The 24,998-nt window shown below is 31.3% G+C and overlaps 1 protein-coding gene and 1 long non-coding RNA gene across 10 annotated transcripts in view; one reads left to right on the plus strand and one right to left on the minus strand.

Moving 5' to 3' along the window:
* Positions 1 to 24,998, plus strand: part of LOC118193656 (silk gland factor 1-like) — a 232,912-nt gene that overhangs the window by 94,245 nt on the left and 113,669 nt on the right. For 4 of the 6 annotated variants that reach the window (XR_015039042.1, XR_015039043.1, XM_085809384.1 and 1 more), the window contains one exon: positions 15,730 to 15,970. The exons of the other annotated variants lie outside the window; for them this stretch is intronic. Coding sequence is in view for 1 of the 4 variants with exons in the window: in XM_085809382.1 (XP_085665508.1) it covers positions 15,730 to 15,823 (94 nt within the window). In the remaining 3 variants the exon portion in view is untranslated. Of the gene's footprint in view, positions 1 to 15,729; positions 15,971 to 24,998 lie in introns of those variants that run through there. 6 annotated transcript variants of the gene reach the window in all.
* LOC118191773 (uncharacterized) overlaps positions 1 to 24,998 on the minus strand; it is a 478,434-nt gene that overhangs the window by 74,001 nt on the left and 379,435 nt on the right. The gene's annotated exons all lie outside the window — the stretch shown is intronic.

The raw sequence follows: 24,998 nt of genomic DNA on the forward strand, positions 1-24,998 counted from the left end.
CAGCGTCAAATACATGCATATAAACGTAAACACATAGCAAAGCAGTAGTTGCAGTAATACGTAACAATTACGCATTCATGATGTAAGGAGAGATAATTACACAAAGAATAAAATGCTAGGAAAGGATGTTTGATTATTAATGTATATCCCCAACCTCCCTGTATTTATCCCCAACCTCACTGACGTTATATTCTTACAGAAATTCCTTTGAGTCACGTCGCCAAAAAATTGTACGCAAATATTAGTTGTTCCCTTTCCCCACTAGAAAATCATATAACCATCATGTAACATCATGTAAACCAAAAATCTATGCTAATAAGATTAAGATTACTAATAATATGTTTATTTGCTATTAGTGGTTATTGTGTCATGCTATATGCAAAAATTCTCGATTTAATTTCAGGAAGAACTAACCATTCATATTTTTTTACTGCCTGATTGATACTTAACAGTTTTATCTGAAAAGATACCTTCTTTTTTTATTTATTTATATTTGAACACTTTTAATTACTTATTGAAGAAGTCAAAGAACAAGAATCAGAGTAATATTTGTAAATTTTGCTAGTTTCGATGGTTTTGTAGTTAAACCATCGAAACTAGTTCTGCAAAAAATATGTAAATGTTACTCAGATTCTTGTTGTTTGACTTCTCCAATAGTCATTATTCGGCGTGTAATCTTAATTAATGTTAAAATTAAATAACATATTTAACATTAATTAATATTTGACGTTAATTAAAATTACATAATGAGAAATAATTTTAATTAATGTTAAATATAAATCATAATTGAACTCAAAATTTTTTATGAATATGAAGTATTGTACCAGAGAGTGAAATAAGTAATAGTTAATAGCATATGCAGATTACTTGATTTAACAGATGTTTGGCAACGCTGTTGCTATAACAGCTGAGTGAGTTTTTAATCCTTGTAGTACATATAACACAATCTTTATCTAATTTAACGTTTTTCAAGAGCTTTCTAAGGTAATATAGAATTCGCAGCATAATAATTTAAAATAAGTAGTAATAGATTTACAGTAAGCGAAATTCAGCATGTAACATCGAACTGTACTTTTAATTTCAGACAGACTGAGGCATTTTTCATAAGATGTAAAAGTTGCAGTTTCATCTAAACCTGCATATTCGTTTACTGGATATTGGAAAATGACAAAGTATTATTCCAGTTCTCAAAATTTTTAAATGTTGATTTCACGATGACATCTAAATTGCGAAATCAGCATCGAATTGCGTTAAGTTTGTTAGTCATACGTAAAACAACTACTTGATATTTACTTGCTAGAATGCTTTTAATAAAAGTTCATCTCGCTTAATGTTTGTCCCAAGTAATGCACACTTAAACGATATCGACTAGCTTCCTTATCTTAGTTCAACAATTTAAGCTAGAAGAGAAATACTAGATGCAGTTTCATACGAAAATAAGCAATTGAGAAGCTCTCGTTGCTCCCTTCCCAGACATGTGACAAAGGAAGTTGTTTATATCCGGCGCAGGTGCTGCTATCCTTAAGAGTCATATTTGTCGTTCAGTTTAGCCACTAGCAATCAGTTAGACGTGTCGGAAATTTTCTTTGTCGTACTGTTGACCGAAGGTTGAGCTGCCTTTCTTTTAAACTGCCTTTCGAATCTCAGTTGTGTGAAAGGAAAGTTTACTGACTTCAAGCGATTTGGGTTTAGGAAAACTCTACTGGTAATACTAGTCTCATTCAATGGAATTCCCAAAACTCATTAAATGTTTCTCAATAATTAACAATTTGCTTTAAGTGACTACGTTCTATACATGATCACGCATACATATAACTAGTTCAGCTAAAAATATCCGTGTTGCTTTTTAAAACAAACAAATATGGGCATTTACTGGAATTTAAAAAACATTTATTAATCATACAGTTTAAGAACGAAAACGCTTTAATTCCATTGGATATTTAATGCTTTTTATGTCTTCATACGTTTGATAATGGTTTGCATGAGCTACATAAGGTTTAAATTTGATTCATTACGGTAAGAGATACGTAATTATACAATTCAGGTAAAACTGGAAAGTTAGGTAACTATTGTAAAAAAGCAACTTAGTTTTATATGTAAATAAAAATAAATAAAATTATAATTTTTTGTCAAAAAAACAAGTTTATAATATTTAAGAAAATGTTACGAAGCGATTCAAATTATGAGCAATTAATAATTAACGTTTAAGAAAACAGAAGGACACATACTGCATGAAGAAAATGGATATGAAACTTAAAAACTGATTATATGTACACTTTGCTTGGGAAAGCACAGAATGACGTCAGTCAGTGTCAACTTAGTGTGAAGAATCCAGTTTCTATGACTAAAAAAATTAGTAGTAAAAAGTAATATAATAGTAAAAGTAAATTGAAAATATAATAATATTAATAGCTTTGCTGTTTAATCATTTCTGCCATTACTGCCGTACTTCCAAAAATGCTGAAATACTAAGCCTTATGTCAGCATATATAAAAAGTTAATAATTTCCAAACAAGCGTAATTTATTATTCTAGCCATGAATTAGGATTATTGCTTTCGAATTTTTTTATTCAATATTCAGTATTTTTATTAATTTTTCTTTTGCAAATCATTCTGGATTTTGAAAAGTCCCCTACGGTTTTCCCCTGTTTAGTTGAAGTGCTGCTGAGGTAATAACCGTTTAAGTGGTACTTTAATGCTGATTAATCACAGATGGAAACAAAATTTATTTACCTAATTTTCATAAGAATTCAGAAAATGAATTGAACTAACAAATCAGCAGGATATTTTGCTCTGATAAAATATCTTACTAGTGAAATACTGCCTTCAGGACAAAAATTATTTAAAAACATCTCATAAACCTGTAACTTCATTGCAGCGTTTTAAAAATTCCCCCTTCGCCCCAAAAAACATTCAGAAAAAATTGCCCCAGTTTGGAAATACTGATATAATAATGCTCGTTATTCTTAAAATTATAAGAAAATGTTTTATTTCTTTTGTCAGTGTTATATAAAATCATTAAAGTTATGCAATGCGCTTAGAAAAGTATTTCTTGATAGAAGCAAGCGTTTTACTTGATGTCACAATATCCCAAATTTGTATAGCAATTACGACATTAACCGTTGGATTCAAAGATATTAAGATGCTAAAGAAGTTCCTATTTACCAAGAATCTTTTCCTACTTACGTAGGTCTATATCACAATTGGATATATGCAATGAAGCTGAGATGCATTTTTATTTGTTTCTGACTTTTAGTTTCATTTTTCTTAGTTTAATCCCAACGACATTATTCCACACAGAGCTTGTTTCAGAAGCCATCCTATACCGAGTGTTTCTCAAATCCCACAGCTAATTTATATAGAACTTAAAAGTAAAATGTTCCTTTTGCAACGTTCATCAGAAGGTTCACCCATATTTTATGCAAGAACATTTTATCTAATTCAATAGATGCATACACATTGTTCTACTATTGCTATATCACCGACTTCCTCACATTTTAATCTAAGTCTATAGCTCTTTATAGCCTTATTTTAATATTTTCTTTTCAATTGCTTTCAAGATTCAGACAGTTCAAGGCAAAAGTTGAGGAGAATAAAAATTCTCTGAATGCAGAAGAATAGAATTTTAGAGTTAATTCTTCGAAAGGCACACAAATATTCTTACATTTCTGCCACGGCAAGATTATTAGATTTTAAGAAGCACATTTTTAAAATTTTTTGACGCAAGCTGTTGAATGTAACTTTTCAGATTTTCTTATTTCCTTAAATCTTAATTTATATCAGCAAATTGCATTAGATTTTTGGTCACTTTAAAAAATAAAACTACAAAATTCGTTAGTTACATTATACCTAATTATATTCCTGGTTCAAATGAACATGTCTCCAGTTCGAATTCCCATTATAATGGCAACTACAATCGTATATTTTATATATTATCTAATTTCGGAAACAATTTCAATTTCTATTATTTAATATTGTATAACAGCGAAATATCTTAAAAAAATTACGAGAAAGGCCTGTTTCAGAATTTCTGTCTCTCTCATTAAAATGCATTTGTGATTTCTCGGCATTTTATAGCAATATAAGAGAAGATTAAAATTTTCTTTTTAATAACGTCATAATTTAAGCATTCATGCACACCTGAAACTTAACAGGCAATGAAAATAAACTGTTAAAGCGTGAAAAATAAACAGCATTTCCAAAAATTTATTCTTATAATGACATTAAATATTTCTGTTGAATGTCAAAAGTAATTGTATCACATACTTCCTCATTCAGTTAACTGTGCTTTCTTAAGAAAATTAAAAATAATTTTAAGCCCAAATAAAAGGAGATATTTCTATAACGAAACAGACGGTAAATTGCAAAGTTGCTTTGAGAAATAATACACATAATAAGAATAACACGAGCCCTTGATTAATATTAGCAATTAATTAATATTAGCAATCCATAAACCCAGGTATAAATTTAAAATGATATTTGCTTTCTGCAAGTTCAAAAGCAATATATAGTATATACGTTTACAAATGAATTAAAGCTCAGATACAAAAAATTTTTTACATAAAAATAGCATTGGGCTATCCAATGCATAATGAACTCTTTTCCAACTGAATCGGAGAGGACGGAGTAAACTACTTACAACCACTTACTATAAAAACGCGTATTAATTTTACCCTGTTCTCACTCACTTCGATTTTAACAATTAGCTTTCCAGAGCTAAATGGAAGTGAGAAACAAGCGTATTCAGCATATTTTGCTTTATCAATTATATAATTATTAATGAGAACATTAACGCAGTATAAGGTAATAAGCGTAAGCCAGCGTCAATGGTAACCACCACTAACGCTGGTTTCCACCACTAACACTTGACTCAGAAGTTCCGAGTCGGAAACTAAGGCCTATAAGACGAGCCTTTTCGTGGAAGATCTGTAAGCTCGACGAGGACGTCTTGCAAACCCTGGTGGAAAAAATGCCTTCGTAACTTATGATGAGCTAACAAAAAGCTGAACAAACTTTGCTTATAATAACTTTGGAAAAATAAACCTTTAGTATTTTATGCTAAAACTTCTACTTTAGATATTAGTTCATGAGAACAAAAATGTTTATCTACAGCTGAAACAAAATACTGAAAAACTATTAAAGCAATAAACAGTTTATAAATAGTAATAAAATAGGATTTTATTGTATCATATTAGGCTGCTTTACGCCCATTATTCAACTATATATAATTACGCGACTACATAACTCATCGAGATAATAATATTCTTTTGCTTTGCTTTCTTGCAAATACATTATATTCGTGAAATATTTTTCGAAATATAAATATCTGTATAGAAAACATAGAACTTCTCTCTTCGTACAAAATATTATAAGTGTGTCAAATTATAGTAAGCAAATCGACCACTAAGAACCAAAAATGAGTTTATAATTCCGAAACGAAATGAATAAAGACCACATCGTATGAGTAAATAGCAATTTGAATTAAAGCTTTCAGTATGAAAACTAAAACTTTCGGTTGCAAAGAATTGCAGCTCTTAAGCGGATATTTAATCTTTCATTCGTGAATAGCTTTAGATTATCGATTAATTCTTTGAGCAGAGGCTCAAGTACCTCTGTCATCATAAAGAGCTGAGTAAATAAGCATTTTATTATAACGCAGCTTGATATCTTTAGATGCGGTTTTGTTTTTAATGCGCAATTTCCTGACCGCATTATTCGGAATGCATCAATAAAATCTCCGTCTCTCAATTCATTTCCTATTATATGCAATAAAAGGCACTCCGTGATATATTAATTACATGAATGGAGGCCGAATCGTTTAAGAAAATCAGCGCATAATCACAGTAAAATAAGGCGATGGAAGGGAGTTTAAAACCTCAGTGGAGAAAGTTTAAACGCCAACAGGCAAGCACAACAAAGCCTAAGAGATAAAACAAGAATTATCGCATGCTTCATCAAGGAGGGAAAATATTTGTGTAGGTTTAGTAAATATTCTCTCTGATCAAATAAATGCCATTCATCTACAATTGTATTGCATGTTTTAAGTTATGTTTGAGTAAAGACAGTCAGATTTTGTGTCAACTTTAAAGGTGAAAGTGAGAAGCGTGTAAGTCTATTTACTCTTGTTCGAATTGCCGTCCTCATGCACTTTATCGGCTTTTAAAGAAAGGCTTATACAATTCAAAACTGATAAGGTAATATTCTACAACAATGTATTTGAAAAAATGTGTTTCCATTAACTAATGCTTGAAACTTCGACTGCTAGTCTACATTTACAATTTTCACGAGCAAAATTGTGTAAATATCCAAGAATTTGTTGTCCTTTAAAAACTCTTGATGTAAACCTTTATGTATTTTACATAGTTTTCTCTTTCAAGAAATTTCTCAATAATAAAAAAGCGAATTCTTTCTTAAAAACTGTGTCCTACAATTTTCATCATTCTAATCTTCCATTTTCTAATTCATTGCTGTAGAGTTAAAAAAACATTCATGAAATACATATTTTATGAGAACTGCAAAAGAGAGACCAAACCAAGAAAATTTCAAACAAAAAAATATAGGAAGTGGCATTGTAATGAAATTGGAAGATTTAATAATTTTATCATCAAAATGGGAAATTTTCAGTACTGTACAAGTTTGTAAATCAATCACCCAGTTATCAAATTGTAAAGTCTTTATAAATACCAAGTAAGAATGAATTTTGCTGCATATATTAATACCTACTGTAATATCATTTCCTATTATATTATTTCACAGAAAATATGTTGATATATATAAATTTACTGGTTTTTGAATTTCATTTCTTTCGGGTCTTTGTGGATTTAGTGTATGTGTGTATATATATCAGTATATATTCAGTAAAATAGCAAATTTCGTATTTTCTCCATTTCTTATAAATTTAGGGTGAAATATTTTAATGGTAAATGTATGAAAACATGCCTTTAATGTGATCATTCAATTTTATGTTACGAAATATTTACGGATGTTCCATCAGAACGAATTCCAATAAGTCAGAAGAATAGAAGGCAGTTTAATTTTATACTATATTGTTATCAATTTCATTACAGATTTCGTTTATCGTAAAGGAAACAGCTCAAACGTTCATACTTCACAAGTATAAAACAATTACCAGTATTTAATGAACTAATAAGTTTATTTTGTGCTGTTAAGTATATTTAGATAACAAGTGATATTCTAGTTAATAACTGCAGTAGTGTCAAGTTTCTCCATTTTCAGTTCACATTTTGGAAAGCTTTCGTAAATGGTCATGGGGGAAAAAGTTTAAATTTTATGAAACCGGCAAATAAAATGTATCCGTACTGTTAATGATATTGAAAATGGTGTTATAGAGATTGAATAAAATGTATTATCATATTGAAGAACTTATGACTTAATCCTAGTTGCAAAAATTCAAGAAATTTTTCCAGTTTGAATCATATTTAATTTTCGAAAGGGAGCATTAAATTTCTATCCGCCTAAAACACCTTTCGAGAAGTTGATGGTAGGAAAATATTGGTTTGGAGACACGGCCAGAGCAACGCATTTTGTCGCCCGGTGCAATCTCCGAGGATCCTATATTTTTTTTTTTTTTCTGGTGCCTTCCCAAATTCTAAAAAATTTGTCTCCCGTAAATTCTATTTCTCAATGCCTTCCTTGAATTCTAAAAACTTTGTAATCCCTAAATTTTGTTGCTCAGTGCTTCTCCAAATTCTAATAATTTTTCCTCGCCCCGTTGCAGCCGCACAGGTTGCATCGGTTCTGTCGCGGGCCTTTTTATGAAGACGGAGGTTCTCGTAACATCTCCTTGCAACTCCTCGGTAAAAATTCGACTAGTGTTTAGGCACACAGTCTTATTACAATTTACCTAGACTAAATAATTCAATACAAATTAAAATGACGACTTCCTGCATTGTATCATTTGTGTTATTTGCAACAATGTCAGTGGGAAATCTAGAATGAGCTGAAGGATTTCAGTACGTACTTAAAAGTATATAATTGTAAATAAAATGAGCGCTTCAAGAGAACAACTGTTATACGTGAAATTAAGTTAATACTAACTAAGTAAATGTTAGAGTAATACAGTGCTCTCATGTAAAGGTATTCCATTTCCAAACAATCATAGGAAAAATGAGTTAATTTTTCAGATTTAAATAAGATTTATTTGAAACTTTTATTCAGAAGAATAAAAGGAAGAAATTTTTTATATTGCAATTGAATAGAATAGCAGATTAAAAATGTTTATTTACCAGACGCTGCAGATTTTTTTTTCTGAAACTTCGAATTTATGCATCACAAACAAATTTAAAATTAAAGTAAATTTCAAACTGTTAGGGTTTAATGTCTTTCGAGAGAATCTAAAGATCACTTTCCTTCAAAAAAGACCCTCCAGCGGCCGAGAGGAAAGATCGCTGAACACTAATATTTCGGTTTGGGGTTCGAATCCGGCGAACGCGCTTTTTGCATGGTATCGTGGTTTTCCCCGTGTATACGAGCCAGTTTCCTTTAAGAAGTCCTCCACGAAAGGCATCCATCCTGTTAGGCAGATAGCCCTCGAAACCAATCAAAAAACCTAATCAAAAAACCAAACTTTTCCCCGAAGAAATACTGAAGCTGGCAAAATTTTGTATGTGTTAAGATGTTCTCTTAAGTCACGTGTTCTCTGTCTCTAAGCCACATGCTCTCTTGAAATATTTCTATTTTGAACAATATTTTTCGAAACTTCGTTGTTAATAAGCCACATTCATTCCCTTTCTGAAGTATTTCGTTTTATATTCTAGTATTTGTTTTTCCTCATATTCCTTACTTCATGAAATTCGCTATTTCTTATTTAATTTTAAATTAAGAGAAAACTTTGTGTATCTGTCGATTCCACATTTTTGTCTTGAAACATTATATTATATTCCACCTTGAAGATTGAGCGTTTCCCTCATTGTTCGACCATTAGAAATTAGGTAAGTTTGACATTAAATAATACTTTAAGTATTCATTTGTACTTTAATAATTCATTTGCTGTACGCAAGTCTACCTATACAATAACAGAAATAGAAAATCAGTTCTAAAAGTTATTTGATTAAAAACGAACTCATTTAAGGAATATATATAAAATATGGTATTATTTCAGGCAAATTGAGACGAATTTCCAAAACTAGAAGAAGGTGAAGGAGAAATGAAACTTGCATATCTGAAGAAGTTTACAAAAGCTCAAAATACATGTTTCTACAAAAGTAGATTATGATAAATTAAAAAAAAACAGTTTGTAATTGATATTAATTTCAAACTTTAAGGCTAGATGAGTTTCAAACGAAAAACTAAATATTCCTTTTTGACAGCATAAAAGAAGTAGCGATAAAATAAAAGCATCAGATTCATGTATTGAAGAAAAAAAGCAGAACAAAGTGATGAAAAGACTTAGTTTTTTAAAACTGAGAAATGATGACTGCTGTATTTTGAATAATTCAATAAAAGAGTGAATTTTATACATGTTAGTAGCTGCAGGAAATATCTCCAAATGCAAAAACATATTGAATAATTTTGGAAAAAGAAAATTTAAATAAATATGCACATATTTTTTTTGAAAAAAAAAAAAAAAAAGATAACTTGGAGTAAATTAAAGTAGGTAAGTCATTTTTGCCGTAAACCACTGGATGCTCATCTTTCTTCTAAAGAAAGGTTGTCCTGGAGAATTTTATTCACATTTGCATTATTTTTCCTCACTTTGATATTTTTTCTTTATTTCACGAATACCTCGTCACTTGCCCTTTCAACTTCTAGGTTAGAACACACGACAAACTAGTTGTATACGATTATATCTGCAAGACAATAGTGGTGGGCTTAGGAACTAAGCGTCATGGCGTGTCATAAGAAACACTCGGATTACTCTAGTCTTCCTTCTATATCATACACTGCAATAGCAAAAGTATTCTAAATTTGGAAACAACTTAGGCCAAGTAGAAACTAATCAAGCACCGAGTGCATCGAAAAACATTTATTAGAATCTAAGCGTCAGGGCGTATCATAAAAAACATGCGGATTATTCTAGTTTTCCTTCTATATCATACACTGCAATAGCAAAAGTATTCTAAATTTGGAAACAACTTAGGCCAAGTAGAAACTAATCAAGCACCGAGTGCATCGAAAAACTTTTATTAGAATCTAAGCGTCAGGGCGTATCATAAAAAAACATGCGGATTATTCTAGTTTTCCTTCTATATCATACACTGCAATAGCAAAAGTATTCTAAATTTGGAAACAACTTAGGCCAAGTAGAAACTAATCAAGTACCGAGTGCATCGAAAAACTTTTATTAAAATCTAAGCGTCAGGGCGTATCATAAAAAACATGCGGATTATTCTAGTTTTCCTTCTATATCATACACTGCAATAGCAAAAATACTCTATGTAATTTAAATCTAGAAATTAAGCTAAGAGGAAACTAATCAAGCACTGAGTGCATGGAAAAAAATTAAGAAAAGCCATTGTTTTTTTTCAAACGAAATCCATTAGAGTGATGGGATTTGCTATCAGACATAATGTAAACTAAAAATGGTTGAAGTACTGAAAGTGGATATTAACTGTGATTAGCAATTCAAGGGTAACTAACAATTCAAGATCAGAAGGGAACAGAAAGGCAGGATCAAAATAATTTACAACTGAGAATATACTTTTTTTAAAAATTTTCTAAAAATTTTTCTATCTTGTCATCAAAAAGATGTTATACGAAGGCTAAACAGAAAGAATTTTAAAGACTGGGTTTAAAATAGCCTTTAAAAATGATATAAGATAAATAATATAATATAATAAAATTATAAAATGATATTTATAAGATTAGTTCATTTAAAATTAAAGAAACCCGGCTATGCTTGATGAAATATCTAAAGTATTTTAGAGATAAGCGATGGCAATAAAACAGAAAGCACCCGCTATATTTTAGAAATTCTTTTAAGGAAATTCAGACTTTGGTTTTTCAAAACATTTAAGCATATCTACTATTTCATCAACTTTACAATAAATGTTCATTTATGTATTAGAATGAAGTAAAATGCTACCATTACGAAAAAAATTGGAAATAAACATCATTAAGTTTAGAATCAAATATATATTTTTGCTGATTTTATAAGAATAACTTTATCAGGTAATATAATAATCTACCAAATTTATTAGATTAATTAAACTGAATATGTGAAAGCTACATAGTCATCAATAAATTCTAGCTGTTATTAATTATTAATAGTCACTTGTCCAACAGTATGAAATAAATGAATTAAAACGTGATTTTTAGGTTGTTATAATTCATTTATTCCATAATTCCACACGTTCTAATTATATTCCATCTTGTGTGTATTTAAAAATTAAACTTATATTTGATGTAATTTGACTGCAAGTTCTTTTTGCTCCAATGTTGATATTTAAAAGAAATAAAGTACGAATATTCGTAATAAACGCTTCGGATGAAATTTTGCAGTTATTAAGTATTATTTTGTCCCTATTGTTGTAACACGATTAAAACTTGGAACTCGTGAAATAAGATAAGCGAGGGGGAAAAATGTACTAATAAAGAAAATTTATAAATGAACAGAGTAACAGTACTTCTCCTATATTTGTGAAAAAAATCATGGAGATTACCTTAGATTTTTAAGTAATTAGTATAAGTTGGTAAAGTACTTAAATCAAAGTTACTTATTAAGAATATAAAAAATTGCTTTACTAATAAAACTTTGATGATGTAATATTATCAGATAATAATGATGGTGGTTCATATCCACCGAAATCCTCATATTGCTACATATATATTTAAAATTTTTAATTTTACGTATTGTGCATCGCTTTTCTAATCTCATTTTATTGAAAAACTGTTCCTTCTATTTTTAACGTATTTGCTCATTTTTTAGTTAAATGAGTTACAAATGCCAACATTCCCAAAAGAATGCATTTTAAGCTACGAAATATCAGAAAATGAGAGCTAGAAGCTCAGTAAACTTAATTAATGCTCTCTATTATTTACTAAATTAAGTTAGACTATTTTTTCTGCATCCAAACATTGAATTATTTTCCTTTTATTCTTTGCGATAAAAAAAGCTTACATAAACGATAAAATCGTTTATATCGTTAAACGATAATCAATCACATGCAACAGGAGTTTCCAAATATCAAACTGCCATATGGTTCTGAAATATCAAAACACACAACCGATTTCTAAACGCAGTTGTTTCAACATTCTTCTATTCAAACAAATTCAGTCTGCGCTATTTGCAGGTCGCTCAGGAAAGAAAACGACGTCTTACACGTTACCGACTATTTCCGCATGAAGATTCAAAGCGACCCAAAGAAACGTAAATTTTAACTAGTGCTTAAACATAATATTTTTCATTTAGACTTTTCGGATCATTTTTAAAATTAGTTTTGCTACAGATGCAATCAGTTTTTCACTGATGGCATTCAACGGCAGTTTTGCAGTTATTGATCATATCACTATTCCAACGCATTCAGAACAAGAAAGTTATTTATATTTCAGACCAATCAGCAACCGAGTGGTTAAATAGAAATATCTGTAATTTCGTCCTATCCTGTCTGGCTAAAACGGGCAATTTCCATGGATTTTTTCTTGGTGTTTAAAAAATCTTCCAGAAAGCTATAGCTTTCCTAGAAGATAACCACAAAGTATTTTCTCATAATTAAATAATTTATAGAGTCATTAATTTTTTATGAAGCAAGTGACACAAAAAATGTGCAATTCCCTCGCCGGAGCTTGAACCTCGGCCTCTCAAATACGCGCCGAGTGTACTATTGTTACACCACGAAGACATGCAGAAAAGAGGGATAAAGTACCTTATATACTGCCTCTTTTAAACGACGACTAGAGATTAGGGGCCTAGTCTCCAAATCCTGGTGGTAAAGAATCATCATCCAGAGCCTTTTAGTTCGGACGTCACTGTATTGTCATTACGATTTTTTGGAAGCAGGAAATGAGAAAAATGTGCAATGATCTAAACTTCTCGAATACGCGCGAAGTGTGCTGCCGTTACAGTATAAAGGCATGCAAAAAGGAGGGAGAAAATACCTTATAAACACACAGGCCCTTACATTTTGCCCCAAATGATTACGATAAGTAAAATAATTGCCAAAACTTCTTTGTACACATACACAAAGAAGCACTTTCTGTCCAATGTATTTGACAGAATATATTTGTCTATTAAATTCGCACGGTCACTAAATTTCATTGCTAATAAATCTTCTATAAATTCAAGAATAATGACTGTTATTTATGAAATAAAAAGTCACTTTTTAAGGAGATATTTTTAAGGAGATATTGTTTATTTATGGTTTGATCAGTGATCAAGTAATTAAAAAGTCGAAATACTAATAGTTGGTTCCTATTTCTAATGATCAAGAGGTCTATTTGCAAGAGTTCTTTGCGAGATAGTCCTCGTTTGCTTCGCTATAATAAAATAATTCAGTTCACTCTTTATTTATTGAACTCGAAGTTATTAATTATTTCTAAAATTAATTAACCATACTACCTCCCTGATTTTCAGTGAGTTTTTTCAGCCTGTATATTCATGTGATTGTTCTTGTTTGTTTCATATACGAAAATAGACATGAATCTTACATAATATTTCCTTATGAATACTTCTTTCCCAATCTATCATCGGACTGTTTGATCAAAACTTCTGTAACAAGTTTTATCTTCACCTACTTACAATTTCTATAATAGTCGAGGAGCGTTAATATTTGTAATTTTCCAGCATTTGTGGATAAATGCAATGTACATATTAATGGTATTAAAACAATTTATAATATTTAACACTTTCACAGTATTTGAGGTCAAAATTGACAATGTTCTTCCTAAATAGTAACTTAATAATGTAAAATCAAGGTCAAAATTGATATGTTCAACCACATGTTTGATAATTTTATAAAATATGTATAATAAATAATAATTACGTCCACTTTTAATAGTTTATTATGTGAAAGTCTTGTAGGCATTCTAAACTTTCTTATAAATCTGTTGTAAATTTCCAGTACTTTTTGTCTAAATTATTTTTTAATAAAATTTATACATTTCGAGCAATAAAATTTATAGTTATTAATGCAGCTGCAATTCTAATAGTTTAAAATGTGTACTGTCCAGAACTATAATATCAATTTAAACGAATATAAGTGCTTATTTTCTTTTAGAAGCTAGGGATATTTCATAAGCTGTGAGATGTAAAGCAGCTTTGAAATTTTTTTTATATAAAGGTTTTTTTCAATCTATATTATTTGATTTAGAAAATAACTACAGCTGCTAAATCTTTGATTTTTTTTTGTATGCTTTAATTTTATAGAAATACACAGTCCAATCGAAAAAAATTCCCAATCTGAAATTGAAATAATAAATACAGCTATAACATATTTATAATGCATAAACGAAAGTAGCACGATTTGTCAATGTCGTTTTCAGAGTAAAACAGATTTTCATCACTGTGCTCGAATAATCACGTATCAGTACAGGATGTTAACACGTAATACGAATACTACATTTGCACTTTTGCCTCAAAAACAGCAGCGTCCAAATGCTTGGCCTACTTAAGGTGTACTATCCTAAAATTTCATTGTAGCTTTCCTGTCATTTCCTAACGCAATAATTCTTTTGCTATTAGTATCAAACTTAGGGACTATTATTATTATTATCATATTAATTTAGCAAATTAAATTATTATTATTATATCAGCACAGTTAATTAACATCAAGTTTGTACGTGGTATGCCAAATTTAAACCGAGACTGAAAATATGAATTAAAATTAATTGAATGAAGTTCAGACATTAATTAAAAGGGTAGGTAATTCTATACGAGACATTACCTACACATTTGTTTAATTTTATAACTGAAGAATGGCACTTTATAAACAATAAAAATGCCAATGATAGCTATACTTGTACAGGATAAGATGATCTTTCCTTCTTTCTCTCTCCGAGACAAATCAGAAGGAGTAGATGGAGTTATTTGACAATTTTATGTAAGCTTCTTTTTGTGTGATGAAATCAAGTAGTCGCTCTGTGGAGAATATGCAATAATTTTTGAGCGAAAGGTTAAAGTAACAATCCTTACAGGTATCGGTAATTTGGAATGGGCTGTTCCGGAAATAAACATATGAATTCCTTCGTGATAAATACATTGCAAAATTAATGTAAAATGACATACAACACTTAATAAAATTCAAAAACGCGCGATTTTAGCTTAGTAACATTCTATTGTGTTACAGCGCCAATTCAGAAGCACTACTGTAAGGCACTACTTAAATTTGCCTTCTAGCTCCTACTATGGTTTTAATTTATGGTATGGTACCCAAGTTTTAGTTTTAAAACTTCTACTTTTAGGTGTTCCCAGAGGAGGATCTGAAACTGTGGGGTTTAGTAAACGTTTTAGCTCACCACATCGTTTCACATGTATCTATGGAAAGAGGAACTTGTGTGGAAGCTTTTACTTTGCAGCTTCCTAGCTAACCTCCATTCGCGTCGCAGTATATTACTAAGAAAATTCTACACTGACGATGACAAATGGCATATCGTGCTCTTGTAATCCTTATGCAGTTGCAAACATATATATTCTCTCTGCTGCTTTTGTTATTTCCATTTCATATTTGGGAGGTTTTTCTACCAGACTTTTGATAAGCCGTTTTCTACTTTATTAGTATGAAGGAAACTTTTCACAAGTATTCTAGGGATTTAAATTATTTTTCCCTTTCACAGGTGGTTAGGGAATTCAGAGTACCGGGTCCAACCACAGACTACACAAGATGCTCGCCTTTTCAACTCTCAGCCAGTCTCCCGCGCCATCTTTTAGTGCATAGCAGGCGGCAAAGCTAAAGACGTCCAAAGCTCAATCATTGGAGCCATGAACTAAACATAGAGGACACGTTGATCACAATAGTCATTGCATACATTGTACAGTAATTTGTATAATAAAAAGATGAAATTTGTATAAATTTTATTCCTTTGTTTTATTTTATTTATTTTATAGCTTCTTGTATATTTTGAGCTAAAGATTGAATTCCGGATTCCTCATCAAACACAGAAATGAACCAATACTCAAAGCAAGTATTATATTTATAGTATCACGTGCATGTTAGATGTCCAAAACGTTCTAGCACCTTGGATTAAATTCTTTTATATAGAATTTCTGTGCTGAAAGGAGATAAGTATATGCACATAAAGTATAATTTATGCATTTTAATGCACAAGAAAAAGCAGAGCTGCATAGGAAAACGTAGAGTTATATCTAACATTTTAAATACATAGCAGGTGGTTACCCATTATGGTTAAATTAATTACATTTTCCAAAGCAAAGGAAATTCGTTATTTTCCGTATAACCTTGAAACACAACCTTATATATATATATATATATATATATATATACACTCCTTTATAACCTTTTAATTGAATAAGAAATTATTTAATCTACAATAACTTTTATATGTAAATTAAATAACGTGACAAATTTACTTTCAACATTCAAACTACCAAAAATTTCATAATGAAAAACGTTTGCTTGGAGCAATAATTAAAAGTAGCTTTAGAAATTAGAAAATTTATTTTTCTTCTCTCGCTGAATGAGAAAAACAATTCGGAAAAAAACATATTTGAAATATGGATCAAAAGCAATTATATGTTCAAATTTAACACTAACAGTTTGTTCTACAAAGAAACTTAGAGATAGACTATTTCTGAAGATTATTTGAGGACAATCAAGTCATCAATGATAACATTTATTCAAAAACATTCATATGTTATGTACCACCCCATTTTCTTTGCAAACCTTATTATGACCACTTATGGGTAAAAAACGAAGTTAAAGCATCATTTCGGAAATTTTCTCCCCTAGACTGCCAAAATAATACACAGAAGACGCACAATAAACCGTAAGATTTATATAATTACCGTTCATGCATATCAGCAATATGCAGTTGCGGTATAACAAGTGATGGATATCAGCTATCAAGATCAAATTTATACATTCAAACAAAATGCTCGATTGCTCATTGGGATTTCTTGCATTTACACGGGATTTTATTTTTAATTTCTGTAAAACTGGTTAGACACTTTAAATGCGCCTTATTACCTGGCAACTCTTAAAAACCATTTAATAAAATTTAACGAACAGATTTAAAGCAAGTGCCTACAAGAAGTTATACAGCTAAATATTGTTGATGGACTCCTTGGAGAGAGTTTCAAGACCCGTTTAAAACAATGGAAAGCACAAGCAAGTATCTTTAGTTTATGTCAAAAGTTCTGATGCTAAATTTCATTCTCTTACAAAGTCACGGATGTTGAAAACTGAGTGGTAAGTGTATCGGTAAAAATTGCTTCAATTCACGGTCTCAATGTTTTTAAAAATAATAAAATAGTCAGATGCAGTTTTGTGACATTCAGATCATCTAATACCATTTTAATGAAAAAAAGTCAAACAAATATGGGCCGCATTACTTGATACAGATAAGAGTTACAATATTATATGCTGAATAAAAAACTACACGAAACTGATTTTTTAACCGCTGAGCCAAAGTTCTTCAACTCTAAGCTTAATAAAACGGTTTTTACCAGTTTCTGTATTATTTCGTCATTGGGGTTAGGATATTACATCAACATTCAACTCATTTATATTCATTTTTAAGTGAAAAATTAAAGCTCGCAGAAATTTCTTTTAGATATTATATTATTTATTGGCTGTGTCATGAATATTAATAAAAAAGTCATGCACGGCATAGTTTTATGTTTAGTTTAGAATGCTGACTTAAAAGTCTCCAAATTTTCAAGTTAGTTTAGAATGCTGACTTAAAAGTCTCCAAATTTTCAGGTTAGTTTTTAACTATTATTAATGTTTATTTAAATCTGATTTTGCTTTATGAGCATTCCACAAAGAATGGTATAATTGAAAAAAAACTTAGCATATATGTATAGTGAAAGAATAATTTTAATAATCAAAGAAAGCAAACGCTGTTCTGTGAAATGCAGGCTTATGGATTATTAATTGACGATCAGAATAAGTAAAAAAAAAAAAGAAAGGTTTTGTAAAATCTTTTCAAACATTTGCTATGAAGGTATTCAGGATTCTTTTTAAAGCAAACAAAAATTGTAGCAATTTTCAATCGCATACAATATGCAAGTCAGACAGTAGTTTACATTGCAACAGAAACTTGAACAGACAGACAGGAATTCTGTTTCCCTTAACTTCTATCCCAAATACAGTAAAATTAGGATACACAGATGAGCTAGAAAATCATATCATTACAGATATACAATACAAAAATATTCTTAAAATTTATTGTACCAAACTTTTGTGCATTATATGGTTAATGTTTAATTAAAATGCACTGCTAATCCTAAATTACGAATTTTATCATAAAATATATAATTTTGGATACGCACATAAATCATACTTTTAATGAAATACAATTTAACAGTAAACATGAATTCGTTAAAATACAGTACTCTATGAAACAAAAGCCCTTACAAAGCAGTACAAACGGTATTATAATCTTAAAGTGAAAACGGATTATGTTTTCATTTCCACTTTGCAAAATACTGCTCCTAAGTCGATTTTGAGATTTTATACATTAAAAATTAAATTCATGGTCTCAGATGGGAAGTGATTTACAGCTTCATGAAACTTCTGAAAAATGTGGTTATGAGGTGATTAACAACTCTGTTTAATTGACTGGAGTGATTTACAGATCTAATGTCTTTAAATCTCCTTTAGATATATATGTTTTTTTCATGTATTTTAAAGTTTAGGGCAATATCCTTTTCTAGTAGGGTTACTACTGTAAAAATATTGTCATCGATACTAATAATAGATTCTCATTATCAGATTTTTAAACCCACATGTATAGACGTAAATCCTTTTCATGAGTAACAGTACTTTCTCATTCGTGATACTTTAACGCTCTTTGCATTTTCGGACAGATGTTTTCTTGTAAAAATTTCAGCTTGACGTGGACAATTTCTGAAGACATTTTCAAACACATTGTCCTAGACCTTCCTAAACTCCGTGTTTGCAAGCAAAGGATTCACTGTGCATTATTCTTCCTTTAAAATGCATCGAATTACAACAGTTACAGTACATTAGGGTAATGATATTTCCAGCTTTTAATTACCTCTAGGAATCACTGATAGTGGATAAAGTCTGTGTCTCTTAAAAAACATATACTAAAGATTTCTAAATATGACCATTGAAGAATTATCTTCTAGCCTTGTGAAACAAAACAAAAGTCAGAAGAAGGGTGTATAAGACCCTTTTATTCGAGCACCAAATTAAGAATTACACAGCTTGGGTTCACCCAAGCCAAGCACTTCTGGCTTAACAGAAATAGATGATGATCAAATTCAAAATGTGGTAGATTAGCTTAACGGCTCAGAGGATAATTTAACGCACAGGCAATCTTAAATGACATAAAAGCATGTGCATTTGCAGAATGTATCCAGAGAATCTTTTTAATATAAGCTCAGACAAAATTTTCTCTGTATACATTATAATGTTCCTCAGAACTTTATCTATACTGCACGTAGAGGAACCTAATGAACTGTAGAGCTACTTTTCACTGAATTCACATGTATAATAACAAAGTTCAGAGAAGGGTTGAAATACCCTTTTATTCACTCAAAGAAATAATAACAGATGGCCCCTTCTCGGACTTACAAGAATGCCTCCACCCGGGCTTTTAACTCAAGATAAGGAAATAAGGAACTAATCTAATACTAAATTAAACCGACTTAGCCATATCTGGACACAAATACCTAACGTAGTTGGCCCTCAATCAGCCTAGACGGCGATTATCAAAAAGCAGTAGATTTAAGAACGAGTGCAGTAGATTTAAGAACGAAGTAGGCAGACGGCAAAGGGCACCACTAAGGTATCCTAAGCTCTCTCAAAGTAAGCTGAACCTTCCTTAAATACCCCTTTTAACTCATTTGCATATAATGAGATACTAAAAACTCATTCTGATAGGGCACAACAGATGGGAAACGAGAATAGACAGTAAAGCATGTTTAAACTTAAAATAACTGCTAGAAACTTAAACTGTTACATCATAATGAATGCACGCAAAATCTGACAGAAAATTACATTGAATTAAGTAAGCTCAACAAATTGTTAAGTAACGTATACTTTATTATTCCTAGAATTTATTACTTAAATCCGATAACAAAGAAAAATATTGAGATTTTGTTGCTTCATCTTAAAAGCACTTAGCAACGCAAATAAATTTTTAAGTAAATTTATTTTGGATAGAAGCAAGTAAATTTATATGAAATTTCGTTTTAAACGGAAGTAGTACGTACTACTGGGACCAACAAATCATCATATGATGGCGAATATGTGTTGCCTTAAATTAGAAGCATGGATCTCTTTTTAAAGAGGGGAACCCAAAACTTGCCATCAGTTAAGCAACATCTATTAAATACAGAGGAGAGCGTACATTTTACGAAAAGAATCAATAAATTAGTTTATTAGCACATCGGATATCAGAAAACCAGGTAACAAATCAAAGAAACATACGGATAACTTATTTAGCATTGCTTTTCTGAAGAAAAATGTACAACGCAAGCAAAACACAAGGCCTTTGTGGTTACCCAAATTTTATTCCTTTTGAAATTCCGCATCACTGGTATATCTTTAAGACATCACTAATACAAAAATTTGAGTGATTTTTAGAATAAAACATGATTATATGTACTAGTAAAATCAATCGAACTACGTTGATGGAAACGGTACAAAATTTTTCAGAATATACTTTAGTGCTAGTTGAAAGGTAAAACATTTGAGTTTCTCCTTGTGTTTTTAAACTTGTTGATTTATAGCCATTTAAATACAGTTCAATCAATCGATTCATTATGATATCTCTTATAAAAGATGTTTGTGAAACCCGTTTCCTTTCTTTGTTTCGGAAAAAGAATACTACATGAAATATTTTTCATAACAGTGTTCAACTTCCTCTAACTAGTATTATTTTTTATGTCAAGCTAGAGAACATTAGTTATTTCAAACCCTGGAATAAATATGGGAAAGAAAAGATAAATTGCGTTCGTCATATGGAGCTTTGTTCGTTTTCCGTGCACCAATAGGTGAATAAGGAAGCTAGACATAATGTTTCTAGATAAACAAAGCCGGTTAAGTCTTTCCTAATCATACTGTGCAAGAGACAGATCTTCTGAGTGGTTTCAAGTAAGAGAAATATCATATACTCTGTCGCAATTGCTTGGATAGAATGAAGGAAGTAAGTTTTCGGCATATGTTTCTCAAGGTTATAAAACTCGTGCTTAGAGAACACGCAATTCTTACCACCTGCTGAAGAAACGAGTCAAAATGAATTTCATGAAGTGTTGGATTTTAAAATTCTTCGTTTTACTTTTTGAAGGAAAAAGTTGCATTAAATATTTTCTAATTGTATTCAGAATCTTTAATACCGTAACAGCGGATTGAAATTTGTAAGCATATCTATCAAAAATTTTTATTTGATGAAATAGGCAAAAATAAAAAGACAATTTCGTATTTATGTTTTCAGCGAAATCAAATGAGAATTTTTCACATTTTGATAACTGCTCTTCACAGCTATCACAAACATGACACTGAACTTTATTGGTTGTAAAACAGATAAGTAACTTGCGACAAATTCCTTCAAGAGACATATTTGATATTTATTTATTTATTGCTTTCACAAGCGATTTATTAAAATAATATCCCCCCTCCAAGTATGAAGGAATTTTTTCTTCAGAAATGTAGCTTTCGTGTCTGGCTTTAACAGATTAGAAGGAAGCTCAGAATCAGATTTCTTCCATGAAATTACTCCACATTATTTCCTCCTGACTGGGAGTTTAACATCCTGGTATTAGGAAAAGTCTAGTTGCGCCATTCATATGACGCCAATCATATGACGTTTTTACGTTTCAAATTCTAGATAATGTATCACCTGATCTAACCACTTTTTTGTGTGTGAGAATTTGCAGATAAAGCATTGTGACCGCGAGTGAATTTGAGTGCGATTTTTACGCTTTCTTAAATATGTAAGAACCTCTTAGTTTATTTTCCTAAATAATTTTACCTTATGCCATGCAGCGGAAAACTATACATCAAGTCGGGAGTTAATACCTTTAGAACAGAGCCCAATTTAACTACGATAGTGAATAGAAAAGTAATGTTTTTATTGCCATATAATTCAAGAAATCAGGCGTTATACAGACAAAATGAATTTTCTTCACAACATACTTCGCTTGTCAATTAACACATACGAGGAGAGAACCCAAAATAACGGGAACAAATTTTAAGTAATTATATTATACTCGGATATTTTTAGCTCGTTTAAAATATTCGCCACTGGCATTAATGTACCGGGTGATCAAAAAGTCAGTATAAATTTGAAAACTTAATAAATCACGGAATAATGTAGATAGAGGGGTAAAAATTGACTCACATACTTAGAATGTCATGGGGTTTTATTAGAAAAGTAATAATTAGAAAAGCAATAATTTGATCAGGAAAGCAATAATTAGCGTAACAAATTAAGACAAAGCAAAGATTATGTTCTTTACAGGAAATGCTCAATATGTTCACCATCATTCCTCAACAATAGCTGTATTCGAGTAATAATGTTGTGAACAGCACTGTAAAGCATGTCCGGAGTTATGGTACGGCATTGGAGTCGGATGTTGTCTTTCAGCATCCCTAGAGATGTCGGTCGATCACGATACAGGTGACAGGTGACAGCAGGGCCGGACACCCGGACGGCTTACAATGACTACTCGGGTGCTGTCCGGACCCTGCAACTATCTGTAGCTGAAACTTTAAATAGACATAAATATAGTAGTTTACAAATAGACCTGATCGTGTAATCGCACACGATACACTTGCGATCACGATACACTTGCGACTTCAGGTAACCCCAAAGCCAACAATCGCACGGACTGAGGTCTGGGGACCTGGGAGGCCAAGCATGACGAAAGTGGCGGCTGAGCAGACGATCATCACCAAACGACGCGCTAGAGATCTTTCACGCGTCTAGCAATATGGGGTGGAGCGCCATCCTGCATAAAAATCGTACTACGTTCCAGCAGGTGTTTATCAGCCAGGCTGGGGACGATGCGATTCTGTAACATATCGGCGTCCGGGTAGTAGTTACAAAACCAGAATCACGCATTTCCTCGAAGAAAAAAGGACCGATAACAAAAACTTTTTTTTTTTTTTTTTTGGTTCTAATAAAACCCCATGTCATTTTAAGTATGTGTGTCAATTTTTACCTCTCTATCTACATTATTCCGTGATTTATTAAGTTTTCAAATTTATACTGACTTTTTGATCACCCGGTACTTTTCCCAACGTTTTATTCATTACTAGAAACATGGAAAACAGCTCTGGAAATCTTAACACGCAATATTATTCAAGCCAAGAAAAGTATTTTCCTTCAACTCAATCGCATCATTGAATTGCTTTTTGAGAGCTTTCCTTTATCCGTGGATATAAAAAACAAGTCACATTGATCGAAAAGATTTGATGAGTAACCTCAGTGCTATGGAGGCAGAATTTGTTTCCTCCAAGAATTATTGGAGAAAGAAGAGTTTCTTCGGATATTTGGTGAATGATCTTTTGACGGTCTTTATTAGTAATAGGCACTTTCTCCCTTTTATCACTTATTTCAGCTCGTCAATGTATATCAAAGAAGTATCAGTCTCCATTTATATGTTGCCGTTTTCAAATCTAAGAAACAGTTGATACACATATGTTTTACTCAAAGCATCACCTTTAAAGGTTTCTGAAGCATTATGTCGGTCTCAGCTACAAGTTTCCTAAATACGAAACAAAATTTCATGCACCTTCTTTGTTTTTTATGCTCCCACATCCCTAGGACGCTGTAAGCCAAAGCATGCACAAATTAACACTGACAACAAATCGCTTTACTCAGATTAATAGCTTTTCGCAAATTTACGTATTTCGCAATATACCGAAGCTAACAAGGCCTAGCAGCATGATTCATAATTGTTTCAGTTTCAATTTCAGTTTTACTCACATTTAGTTTTGTCTTTCCGATTATTTTGAGGTATCCCTGCGTGTGCTTTACATATGAGAACAAGTCTCCCGATTTTCTTGCAGAGATGAGTGTTTGTATTCTTCCTTCAACCATGAATATACCGCTTTTTGAATTTCTTTGTACGAAAAGCTCTCATATTCCGCTCTTTGGTTTGCCTATTATTCCCGAGATACTCGTAGTAATGATGGACCAATATTTCGCCCCTCATGAAGAATCGCTCCAGAAAACTGGTATCATACCACTACAAAAAGTGTTTTTTGTTTTCATGCACTACAGAAAAGTAGAATATCTCATTTTTCGATGATTTTAGACAAAAAACAAGTATGCTGGCCTTCTTAGCATATTGCGGAATCAATATAATCATGTCTGCGAGAAACTGAGGGATGGCCCGAGTTTAAATGCATTCTGTCTATCGACAGTAAACATTTTTCTGTCTGTTTGTACATTTAGCTTTGTTCACATGCATACTTGTCCTTCCTATATCCTTCTATCATTTGTCGGTGAATTTCAGTGGGTTGCACAACTTCAGGCTGTAAAAATCTAATTACACTTGACTATACGAATATGGATCATGCAAATAAATGAAAGATGATGTTTATAGGCTTACATGCTAGGAAATTAATGTAACATATGCTAAGGTCAATTACAAATATTTTTATTATTGTCAAAGTAAAGTAAAGTTACCCTTTAGGATAATAGAGTTTCAGAAAAAATTCTGCATCTCGCTCACTTCTTAGATCATGATAATATGTAAATCATGATAATATGTAAATCTAGACTGCCCCTAACCCCCTCAGTTATTAAACTTCCACAACTCTGGTTACCTAAGCAACCTTACTTTTAGTTCACCTACGTAGGACAGGGGGGGGGTCTCTATCCTAAGACACTTGCCCCAGGTAATTCCTAGAAGAACAGGGTTAAAATTTTAATAAGAGGTGGTT

This window comes from Stegodyphus dumicola, chromosome X2 (assembly GCF_044657685.1).
Source record: "Stegodyphus dumicola isolate Sdum_Otavi_A_Nest chromosome X2, ASM4465768v1".
NCBI classification, from domain to species: domain Eukaryota; kingdom Metazoa; phylum Arthropoda; class Arachnida; order Araneae; family Eresidae; genus Stegodyphus; species Stegodyphus dumicola.